This window comes from Acinonyx jubatus, chromosome B4 (assembly GCF_027475565.1).
Source record: "Acinonyx jubatus isolate Ajub_Pintada_27869175 chromosome B4, VMU_Ajub_asm_v1.0, whole genome shotgun sequence".
Classification (NCBI taxonomy): Eukaryota; Metazoa; Chordata; class Mammalia; order Carnivora; family Felidae; genus Acinonyx; species Acinonyx jubatus.
This window is the reverse complement of record NC_069387.1, coordinates 89,897,309-89,909,918: the sequence shown is the minus strand read 5'-3', so window position 1 is coordinate 89,909,918 and position 12,610 is coordinate 89,897,309. Positions and strand designations below refer to the sequence as shown.

At 41.4% G+C, this 12,610-nt stretch overlaps 1 protein-coding gene across 9 annotated transcripts in view; it reads left to right on the top strand.

Annotated features, from left to right (window-relative positions):
- GRIP1 (glutamate receptor interacting protein 1) overlaps nucleotides 1–12,610 on the top strand; it is a 670,689-nt gene that overhangs the window by 428,310 nt on the left and 229,769 nt on the right. For 3 of the 9 annotated variants that reach the window (XM_053226464.1, XM_053226463.1, XM_053226462.1), the window contains exon 1: nucleotides 7,031–8,107. The exons of 3 other annotated variants lie outside the window; for them this stretch is intronic. In XM_053226464.1, the coding sequence (XP_053082439.1) occupies nucleotides 7,825–8,107 (283 nt within the window). In that variant the 5' untranslated portion in view covers nucleotides 7,031–7,824. Of the gene's footprint in view, nucleotides 1–7,027; nucleotides 8,108–12,610 lie in introns of those variants that run through there. 3 more of the 9 variants (XM_053226466.1, XM_053226467.1, XM_053226465.1) reach the window with 2 other exon arrangements.

Below are 12,610 nucleotides of genomic sequence, written 5' to 3'. Positions count from 1 at the left end.
AGTTTGTAAAGTTTAGTAGCTTGCTGTTTGGCCACACAGATGCTTGGAAAATTATAATAGGGTAGTGGTTGGATTCATTATGTTAATACTTTGGGGAAGGAGATTTGTGGGGCTTTTAATACCCTTTTCAATTGGGAAACTCTGTGAAAATTATATGTGCAAACAGAACCTGTGATCTAGAGTCACTGTCAAAGAATCCAGGGACCCAGCTCATTCCAAGAGCAGCAAAGCCATCACACAGGTACTAACAGGTACTAGCTACAACTCATCGGGCACAATATAATTGTGAGCACAAAAAATTATCCAAGAACAACCAAATGAAAACACGCCAGGGTTTTTTTGGTTTTTTTTGGTTTTTTTTTTTAAATACTCTTCTTTGCCTCTGGAATCTTTCAAGTAAAGCAACTGGCATTTCTACTTCACAGATCAAACTAGAGACGAAAAGCGTGTGGCCTGTTTTATAACCCTCATCTACGCCTTTCTCCCATGTGTGAGGCAGACCTAGGCCCTAAAGAAAGTTCCAGGTAAGAGCCTCTGAAGTGGAAATCTCTCACCAGATTCTAAGAGGAAAGGCTAGACGTCTCATTAGTCACATCAGGCCACACAGGGCAGAAGCCCGTGGGGAGAGAGGGACACATCAGCTTGCCGGCGACATACTTTGCCCAGCACCCTGTGGCCAGTGCTCCTCGTGTAGACCCTGCTTATTAACACCCCAGCACCCGTCGCCCAGTGCCACCTGCAGACTCTCAAACTCACGTTTCTCTCTACCATACATTAGAATCTCCGTGCAAAGGCATCCCCGACATTTCCTCATTTTTCTCTATAGGGCTTGCATCTAGGAGTTGTGGAATAACAATTTGTTTCACCTCCTTTGATTTTGTGTTAAGAAATGTCTTCCATTTTTCCCGAAAGGTGGAACGCTTCTCTTCTCTTCACTGGAAACATACGACCCAGAACCCCCCCCTTCCTAATTTCTAGGTGCCACCGCCACGGCTGAGAAAACCCTTAAAATACGGAATGCGGTATAGGGCTCCCTTCCTGATTCTAGTATTTTTTTTCCTGAATAACAACAATGTATTCAGAGGCGATGGATGATATTATTTAGCTCAGAAAGCATGAGTAAAAACTCCCCTTTGCTCCTCCTTACAGTTATGTCCATAGAGATTTCCAGCAAGGGAAGGAATTTTTTCCTCATTACCCAATATAGTAACATTTCACTTAATGTGTTGCCAGTGTGCCGGTGAACGGTTACAGGCCTACAGACACAATCCTAATGTGGTTGTTTGCTGTTTTCCCCCAATCAGTCATGGTGTATTAAAGTGAATAAAATCTTTTAAAGTCTTTTTGGCAGCTATCTTTGCAGAAGCTCTCACATCCACATTAAGAGAACAATAATCGTGAGTATTCTGATTTGGAAGTAAAGAGAAATTGAAAACGGGTTTTTTTTTTGGGGGGGGGGGGTTGCGAACCACTAAGTGACAGAGGGAGAAAAGCAATCCCTAGAGCGGAACGTAATAACTTTTAAAGCTTAAGACTTAGGAAATAATTTACATTTTGCTGATGCCTCTCCTCCAGCCTCAGGCTTCCTGGGCTCTACAGAAGATTCTAGGATGTGGAATGAATCAAGTATCGATCCTGCTTTGGGATAATCCTTTCATCTATGGGATGGGAATGTAAGGAGATTAATGGTTACAATGAATGAAATTCTAGGTTTGTCATTTTGGAGCTTATTATTCTAAAGTTGCTACACGACTGCTTGACTGGGCAGGGCAGAGTCCCCTAAAATCACAAAATTACAGGCATCCCAATGGGAAATGGATGTTCTGGCAGGAGGACCTATCACACTTAGGTGATCGATACTAACACACACTAGGCAATCACAATGATACCAACAGCAAACTGTTTCATGAGCAACTTCCATGTGTATTAGGCATTTTTTTTAAGTGTTACCCACAGTATCCCCTTTAATCATTATATGAGGGCTGGCAACTGGTTATTATTACCATTTTAGAGATGAGGACGTTTAGGGACAGAGAAGTTAAATTATTTGCCCAAAGTCGTGCTGCTTGATGTGAAACTGGTGAGTGTGGTTCCTTATGTATATAGGGGTTACCAGGTGGGTTTGTAAAAGAATGTGACACAAACCCGCAATAAGCTGTTAGTCTGAAATATTACATACCCCAAACTACAAAACACACGAGGAGCACCAGTTCATGGTTTCGCTCATCGGTTACCATCTACCAGATTACTAGCAGACAACCCCTGAAGAGAGTATTCTTGATCTGTAAGGTGTGTGTGTTGCAAACGCTGGTGTCTTCTCTAATTCTTTCTCGGTAATTAAGATCAGCCTGCGGTTTAAAATCTGAATAGTTCATAATAGTGACCCTATGTGCAAGCTAGGCTTCAAAGAAGGTATTACTTGTCACAGTGTCTGGTGCTTAAGGTAATATATGAAGTGTTTCCATTGGGTCCTTTGTACTGAGAAAACTTAAGGTGCATTGCAGTGACTATTCTACTAAAATTCAAATTCTGAAGCATAGCATGTTTTACAGCTTGATCTTTGAGGGCTCAAAGTTTCATCAGAATCAGACTGACACCAGAGAATATAATCTCTCTCTAGTAAAATACATTTTATTTGCTTACTAAATTTCTTGGACAAAGCTCGTAAGATTCAAGAATATTTCTGTCCTGATGCTTCCGGTCTCCCTCAAGCATCCTGAGATACAGCTGGCATAGATGGATGCTGGCTAGTAAGGTATCCCATTGGCCAGATGACCCAAGTAGATTTTCAAAAGCACGAGTGCGTCGGGGACTTCAGCTGGGGTACAGATTTCTGGTGGCTGCAAAGGCGAGGTCAGATACTGTCCATTGGATTTGGAGCTAACCGCCATGATGCAGAAGGAAGGAGTGGCCAGGAGAGTCTGTGTTTTACTCAGCCGTTCTTGGGGGAAGATAGGCCCGTGGTAGACATGCGGATGTGGTGGAAAGAATATGAGCTTTGAAGCTTTAAGTCTCAGATCTGTTACTCACTAGATCTATTCCCTCAGAGCACTCGAAAAGCTCTCTGTGGCTCAATTTTCCTTTTCTGTAAAATAGGCCCAATACCTGGCCCTGAAGCTCTCATCCCTTTGGCCATACGGCAGAGAATATAGTATTTCCATCCTCTTCTCTCACTGCCTGACCACCCACAAAAATTAGATATATTCCTTCCTCTCTACATGCATACAGGTTTTTTCTTTTTTTTTTTTTAATTTTTTTTTAACGTTTATTTATTTTTGAGACAGAGAGAGACACAGCATGAACGGGGGAGGGGCAGAGAGAGAGAGGGAAACACAGAATCGGAAGCAGGCTCCAGGCTCTGAGCCATCAGCCCAGAGCCCGACGCGGGGCTCGAACTCACGGACCGCGAGATCGTGACCTGAGCCGAAGTCGGACGCTTAACCGACTGAGCCACCCAGGCGCCCCTAGGTTTTTTCTATTTCAGTATCTTTGATTATGTTGTTCCTTCCTTCTGGAGTATCTGTTTTCCTCATTTCTGTGTGTCTGAATGCTACCTCTTTTGCAAGTCCTAGTTTAAATATTCTGTCTGAAATGAGACTTTCCCCAATTCTTTCAAACAGAAGCAATTTCTCTCTTCTCTGTATTCCAGCCACTCTTGGGGGTGCTTGATGGCATTAGCATGTCCTTTCTTGGGCTGCTCTCGTTTATATGCTGCCTTTATCTTTCCTATTGGACTATAGGCTTCTTGTGAGGGAAATCAAGTCCAGTCCGTCGCTGTATCCCTATGCAGTGCTTAGCACGGTTCCTTACACATTGGCAGTCAGTAATTGTGTGTTTGATTGAATTGAATGAAAGAGGGAAACTGAACTTTGTGCAAATCTTGGACCTTTCTCCCTGCCCAGGACTGAGGGACTCAGCTTCTTGGACTGAGCCTGGTATAACCTGAAGTGATAAGGGAAACAGAGCTAATGATTTTCTCTAGTCCTACTTATAATCTTCTATATGCTTCAGGAATCTGTTGCCCCCTGGTAGATAGATGTACTCTGAGGTTTTACAGATTGAATACATTTTTTAAAACACTATCAAAGAGAATGGAGCCAGACCAGCTTCAAACATGAAATTGCCAGGGGAAAAATATACAGACAATCTCCATTTTGTTTGATTTATAGTTAGGAAATTATTGAGTCTTTTTTCCTCTCTTAGTTATTGCATATGGTCATCTCGCCTTTTTAAACTACTGGAGTATTCATTCATTTCTTTGCTGAGCCTCTATGAGTGAGAAATAGGTGAAAAACCAAGAGAATGAATTTGCACATTGCCATGTGTATGATAAAATGGAAGCCACAATCAGCTAAAGTTTATAACTGGTGCTCACTCACCAGGATTATCAACACATCTTACACATTGAATTTTCCCTCTCTGTTGTTTTAGAAATATGTGATTAGCAAGTTTCCTTTACAGTGTTATTCGTGCAATTAGGTGACATAGAAAATGCCTTTAAGGGGCGCCTGGGTGGCTCAGTCGGTTAAGCGTCCGACTTCAGCTCAGGTCACGATCTCGCGGTCCGTGAGTTTGAGCCCCGCGTCGGGCTCTGGGCTGATGGCTCAGAACCTGGAGCCGGTTTCCGATTCTGTGTCTCCCTCTCTCTCTGCCCCTCCTCCGTTCATGCTCTGTCTCTCTCTGTCTCAAAAATAAAAATAAATGTTAAAAAAATTTTTTTTAAATAATTTAAAAAAAGAAAAGAAAATGCCTTTAAATCTCCAGTTAAGGAGAGTGTGAGGCTAAGTGAAGTAAGCCATACAGAGAAAGACAGATACCATGTTTTCACTCTTATGTGGATCCTGAGAAACTTAACAGAAACCCATGGGGGAGGGGAAGGAAAAAAAAAAAAAGAGGTTAGAGTGGGAGAGAGCCAAAGCATAAGAGACTCTTAAAAACTGAGAACAAACTGAGGGTTGATGGGGGGTGGGAGGGAGAGGAGGGTGGGTGATGGGTATTGAGGAGGTCACCTTTTGGGATGAGCACTGGGTGTTGTATGGAAACCAATTTGACAATAAATTTCATATATTAAAAAAAAATAAAAATAAATAAAAAAAATAACTAAATCTCCAGTTAAAACCGGACTTCCCACTGTAGATGCACATAGGACAGTCTGGTGCTAAAGATTTGCTCTAAGTGAACCTCAAAGCCAGTGTCACCATGGACAATAATCTTACCAACTCCCTCATCAGCTTCTTGCTCTCTGCATTCAACCCTTCTCTCATTAAATCCTTGATTTAATACATTATCCTATTTGCCTAGTTTGTGACTTCTCAGCAGCTACGAGTAAACCCAAAGGACTTGATCTTCCGGAACATTTTCATGACTGCAGTAATCACGCTGGAATACTTTATAGTAAAAGGAATATTTTGACAAATTCAACACACATTTGTCGAGCAACTGCCATGGGCTGGAAAGCTTGGGATACCCACCCGTCCCTGATTTTGTTTGAACTTAGAGAGGGAAAAAGACTCACACCCAGCTATCATGTAGGTCAAGCCATAATAAGTATGAATAGGGAGAGGCAAAGTACCTAAGGATGGGGAAAGGAAAAACATTGACACTTACTGAATACCGTATCTTCTCAGGGATGGTATTCAAGACACTTAGCAATCTGTCTGGCTAGGCACTGGACAGTCAGAAGGGACATCAACCAGAACTTATGGGAAGGTCTGGGGGCTTCTGGGTGCACTGGTCAGGGCTGGGGTTGCAAGAAGTTGTGTGTATGTGTGTGTGTGTGTGTGTGTTGGAGGGGGTTCATCTGAAGGGTAGCAGGCTTTGCCAGCTGTTTTGAAAATATTTCAATATTTACCCCTGCTGTGACCATTCTGGTACAAAGATGCAGAAGATCAAACACAGCCACTCTATGAGCGAAGTATTATTAAGCAGAATTTAGAATGAGGACATCACGTATTAAGGATAGGATAGAGACACAGAGTGAGTAAAAGGTAGAACTGAGTTTAACCTACTTCTCCCTTAGTTCTAAAGCCCAGTGTCTGTAATAGTAACTAATTCATCCTTACAAATTCAGAGAAGAAGGAGGAAGATGACCGTGATTGTGATTTACAAAGGAAGTGCCTATTGAGCCGAGCCTTTAAAATATCAAAAAATACTTTCTCATCTCATTTGAAGAGTGTGTGACATCAGGTTCGTTCCATTCCTGGCAAGAATCTTACTGTCCCTTTCCTAGTTAACCTTCTTTCCCTTTCTTTCTTCACACATCTATCACTTCCTTTAGATAAAAAGTCTTAATCTATGGTTCAGATGCAAGGGGACTATGAATGGGCTTCCAGAATCTTAGAACCCATTGTGTTTGTGCCTGCCATCGTGCATTTTTGTAGGAAGAGGATCCATAGTTTTCTCCAGGTTCTTCGAGGCCTCTGCATAACTCCATTACATTAGAGGAAATTAAATGACATTCCACAGATGGTAATTTCGGGCATTATGATGTCATGGAATGTAACATTCTGAAAATACAGCATATCCACTTGAATTTCAAAGGACTGAAAGTGAGTACTCTCTCTTTGGCACTACTTATATTGTTATCAAATAAATGGCATTTCCCCTTGCACATACCAGTAAATACTCTTAAGTGTTTTAGAGACATGAGAGACCATGGAACCCAGGCACCCTAGCTTGGCAGACATTTCCAGCATGTTACCGGTGGCTGACATTTAGAAATCACAGGTCACACTGGCAGTTCCAGCACACATGCGAAAGTGGACCGGGGGTCTAGTGCAGTGGTTAAGTTCAAGCTCAGATCCAGCCACTGGGGTTCAACCTTGGCTGTGTGCTTCCCTACGCAATACCTTCAGACAAGCTACTTAATCCTCATGTGCCACCATATTCCTATCTCAAAAATGAGGTTACTGATAACACCTGTTTTTTATAGTTGCCATGGAGAGTAAGTGGTCGATACAAGGTGGCACTACAGAGGCTCACAGCTGCTGAACTCTTGCACCAAGGCCAGAGTGCCAGAAGGTCAGAGGACCCAGTGGCCCCCCACTAAATCTGCTCCTTTCCGCACTCACCTCATCTTGCTCCCTAGTCTCTATTTGCCATCATTTCTGTGCCAGGGTCCCCTATTCCTGTCTTCTTGTCTTCAGACATGGCTTCCCCTGTCCTATGAATGGAGTGGGGACAGATGTAGGGAATAAAAGCTATGACATAATTCTGGAGGCTTGTCTGTTTTAATGTAGCAAATACAAATATCTCAAGACTCCAGAATTACTTATCCAATCCAGTAAAACTAAAACCGAAGGAGAGCCGGGACGCCGGGATGGCTCAGTGAGTTAGGCGTCCGACTTTGGCTCAGGTTATACGCTCACGGTTCACGAGTTCAAGCCCCACATTGGGCTTTGTTCTGACAGCTCAGAGCCTGGAGCCAGCCTGCTTTGGAGTCTCTCTCTGCCCCTCCCCCGCGCATGCTCTGTCTCTCCAAAATGAATGAACATTGAAAAACAATTTTTAATAAAATTAAAAAAAAAATAAAACCAAAGGAGAGCAACACCTGTATTTTATGTTTTACCTGGCAAGGTTCATCTTCTTAGTTCCCTAGTATGTTTCTACAGTGTAGCTTATGCTTATGCTCAATAAAGCTGTCAATCAATGCAGGGATTGAGAGCTCAATATACTTACAGCGTAAAAGGGGATAAAAAGCAATTGTGTTGTAAAACAGAAATACAGGTGATGCAAAGATTAGCAAGGATTCTGTATCATCACCCATTCCTATTTAACTGAAATCTTGTCTACCTTCGTTTGTGTTTAGGGTTTTTTGAAAGATGAATGGACATTGCAGCCCAGTTTGAGAAAGCCATGGCAAAGTCAGTTAAGAAACTTCAATTTAGCACTTCCAACCCTTCTGTTCCAGCAAATTTAGCCCTCAACAGGATCTCCTTTAATGTTGATGGTTCCATCCAATATAAAGAAAAGCCATATTTCTCTGCCTCCAAAGCCCTAGATGCTTACATGGACGATTTTTACTTAAGCTGTAAGCTGCCTGATATTAAGGATACAAAGGTTAACCTGCATCAGAGCCCTCTCAAGTGTCTTGCTAAACTAAACAGTGGTAAGCTTTCATTATTTTCTGAGTTCAATTTTCAATTATCTACAGGAAGCTGACGCTTTGAGATCTGTGATCAAAAGGACTTTTTCTTGGAAAATAATGCTCTTAACAATCTGTGGATCTTTTTATGAGATGGTTATATAATTTTAAGGCTCCAAAACTTTTTCAGCATTGGATCCCTTTGAACTGAAGAGGTAATTATAGCAAACACACCCCGGCCTTGATTTCAAGTGGAAAAGCTCTTACCTTTGGCTATAAAGCCTTGGGCCGTATGGCTCAAAGTGTTACAAAGTCACTTAAATTCTCCCAAATGAGAATAACAATATTAACACCTCACAGGGTTGTTGTGGGAACTAAATGTATGTTGAAATGCTCTATGAATTATCATGGTCATAGGGGCTCAGGTTCTCTGTGCAGCATGATGAACGCTCTAACGGAGGAGGTAGGCGACTTGAGGTCTGGCTCCCATTCTGCTAATGAGGAGAGTCACTCACTCAGTCTCCCTGGGTTTTAGTTTCCTTTTCAGTAAGATGAGGAGACTGAACTTTATGAGTTCCATAATCTTAAAATTCTATATTGTGTAGATTACACAAAGATAAAATTGTTCAACTCCAGTATTTCTCATGTAAAAACTCTTATTAGTAGAAGCTGAAAAAAAATATGTCAGCATGAAAACAAAACTGTGTATGAATCTGAATCTGTGACCGATGGACTCTGAAACCCTTGGGGATATAATCTCCTCTGATAGTAACTTCTTTTATGTGTATAAGCAGGAATAAGAGTAATGATACTAATAGTAAGAATGCCTTGCCTGTTCCTTCACTAAACATGGGAAGCTATACACCACAAAAGGAAGGTGGCATTTATTGTTACTAGTTTTGAATTATTATGAAGACAACATTTACATATTAAGGCATGCTATGATTGATATGCAACGTTGGGGGGTCTGCCAAACAGCTTTTTGTTGTTTGCTAAGTGAAAAAACATAGAGTGGCATGAGATTTCATGCAAACGTGACCTCCACAAGGGAAGACTATGACTCTTTAACCTAAGTTGTACTATATAAAATTTGACGGGATTTGATCAGTTGACAGGCATGATACGGGGATTGAGTGTAAAAAATGTGGTTCTAGTGTCTGTCTTACCTGCGCGACTGAAGTGCAAAATGTATTGTAATTTAGTCAGTAACCCCGCTGGCTCTCCTGACAAGGATTTGTATTCTTTTTTTTTCTTGCGGTTCAGTGTAGAAAGTCTTCCTGCGTCTGTTTTTCTCCTTGACTCCAGAGAAGAAACGGTACAGCAGGCGCTTGTTAATGACTTGGGATGTGATGCAGGCGCTTGCTCTTTCTGCATCCCCTTGAGTTATCAACCCCACCACCGCTATATTCTTGACACTTCTTTGTAAAGGGAAATAGAGGTTTTACTTTTCTTTTCTTTTCTTTTCTTTTTTTCAATTATAAAAGCAGTCACGGCAATAAAATTGCAGAGAACGCATGAGAAAACAGAGATCAATTATCATCTCATGGAGAAAACTACCATCAATAGTTCTGCGTAAACTCCCCCTTTTATTTTCAATGCAAATACATATGATAGCGTTGTACTACCTACTCTGTCCCAGAATCTAGTTTATTCGCCTACCAATAAATTGTGAATATCTTTCCATGTCATTAAACTAGTCCTGCATCTTTACGTTGTACGGCTCCACAGTACTTCCTTGTCTCTGTCAGGACATTTTCGTTGTCACTATTTACAATAGTGTTTACTATTCAGTGTTTACTATTCAAAATATTGCACTTGCCTCTATCGTACATACTGTGTTGAGGTTGCTGTCCAGTTATTTCCTTAGGATGCATTCCTACGTATGAGGTTTCTAAAGGTTTGATTTACATTATTAAACTGTCTTCCAGAAAGGACATACCAATTTTATATTCTCACCAAGGGAGTGGACGTGCCCTGATTCTCCTAGAACCTCACTGTCCAGGAATATTATCCTTGTACATCCCTGCCAACCCACTGCATAAAAACTGCCATTTGTGTTTACTGAGTATTTGCTCTCCTTCTTTTGAGAACTGCCTGGCACTGGTTTTCACCTGTTTTTATTTTGTACCTTGAAATCTTCGCTCCATCTAGAATTTACTTTATTGTTATGGCCAGAGCCTCATTACTTTTTAAAACAATTCCACTTGCCCCTTTGTCACGACCTAAATTCCCATCTATATTTAGGCTTATTTCTTGACTTTTTGTTCCAATCAGCCGTCTGCGCCATTTCTGCTCTGCTGTCACTCTATTTTAATGACGGTCGTTTTACAACGAATTCAGTGTCTTGGCTAGGACAGAGGATGGAGAGCTTGGAAGGAGTCACGTCCATTCTCACTCATTTATTCTTCCAAGTGGACTTGAAAATTATTCTAAATAATCTCCAAATGCTGGTCTTTGGAGTACTTAGATTATATTTCTAATTGCCTTCCTGGGCCCTACACATTCCCTGTCCTCTACCCTGCAGCTGGAGGGATCTTTATGAAGCACAGATCTGCTCCCATCATCTGTGTGCTTCAGGCTCTGTACTTGTCCCCCAATAGCCTGAAAATAAGGCTTAACGTCTTGTTCTTCTGTCCTTGTTCTATAAGGAACTTTCCCCCCGACTGGGGTTTGCAAACTATTTCCAGGCAATATTTTGTCTGTTTTTGCCTTGAAATACAAGTGATTTTTCTTGGCATGGAAAATGTGCTTTGGGAGAACCAGAGAGTAGATTCTCTTGAAAGATTGTGGCAAAATCCTGTATGGCTTTTACTTGAAACATTAATCCCTTGAATACTCCTTACTTTTAGTTTTTATGCTCACGTGTGGGGAAAATGATCCTGCAATGCTATAAGAGCCTATTTTGTGGATGAGAGAGTTCTTCTTTCACAATAATGAAAAATCATAACTATTGGTTTGAAGGTGGACCGATCTGGAAACCAAAGCAGAGTTTCATTGGATGTGAGAGGGAAAAAAAATCATATTTATACCACTGCCCAAAGCAACTTTGAGAGACACTGTGTGAGACTTCCATCCTGCTTTGGATACCTTTGGGGCATTTTTCCATGTTATCTATTTGTAGTTTTTCGGGTAGCGAAATCAGAAATCTGTTTTAAGGTCATTTGTTATTCTCAGGGTGATAAATTTATTTTTCATTCTGTGCTCGCCTGATGTTAACAAACTACATGCCATTATCTAATGCCAAATATGTGCTAAGTAATGTGTGTTATTAGGAGTATAAAGTCATGCGTGATCTCTGTTCTGAATAACCATGGTCCCTACCTTTGATGACCTCATAGTTTATTGCAAATAAATATAACACCAACAATTATAGTACAGTGTGATGTAATATAATTGCTAAGATGGGAGTATGCCTGAGGTCTGGGAGCAAAAGGATGTGTCTCTAAAGCAGATTGGAGTATCGGAGAAGGCTCCCAGAGAAAATGACCCTTCCGTTACATTTTGAAGGCCAAGTAGAAGATATCAGTCCAAAAGGAGAACAAAGGGGGGGGGGGGCGCCTGGGTGGCGCAGTCAGTTAAGCGTCCGACTTCAGCCAGGTCACGATCTCGTGGTACGTGAGTTCGAGCCCCGCGTCAGGCTCTGGGCTGATGGCTCAGAGCCTGGAGCCTGTTTCCGATTCTGTGTCTCCCTCTCTCTCTGCCCCTCCCCTGTTCATGCTCTGTCTCTCTCTGTCCCAAAAATAAATAAACGTTGAAAAAAAAATTTAAAAAAAAAAAGGGGGGGAGCATTCTAGAGGCAAGCATGACAACGTGGAAAGGTACATCCTACATTCAAGAGGTTAGGTTACTGGTAGTTCAGAATAGACAAAAAGAAAAATGATGTCGTTTTAATTCTATTTCCTTCAAGTTTGTCTCAACCTCAATTTTAATCCTACTACTGTAACTGTGCTTGCACTAAATTCATCCAGCTCCTTATATGTGTCATGAGAAAATAGATTTCTCTCATTCTCATGTGTGGCAAATTTTTAATAGAAAAATGGCAATGAAGGGGTGCCTGGGTAGCTCAGTTTGTTAAGCGTCCAGCTCTTGATTTTGGCTCAGGTCATAATCTCACAATTCGTGAGTTCAAGCCCCACGTCGGGCTCTGTGCTGACAAGCACAGAGCGTGCTTGGGATTCTCTCTCTCTCTCTCTCTCTCTCTCTCTCTCTCTCTGCCCCTCCCTGCTTGTACTCTCTCTATCTCAAAATTAAGTAAACATTTAAAAATGAAAGAAAAGAGAAAAAAAGACAAATGGCAATGAGGATATTTGATGCAGATGGTTTCTACAACTTTTACCTCTGAAATTTTGTATTTTCGTACTAGAAAATGCAAACATTTGTAAAGCAAGACTTTGATCACAGTTCAAGTGGACATTTTATGCCGGGTTATTTATCAGTCTTTTCCATGGTTCTTTCTAGCTCCTAGAACAATTAATCTCTTCACAGCCTGCGTGCCTGGAAGAGTCAGTTTCTACTTGCTGTCCGGTC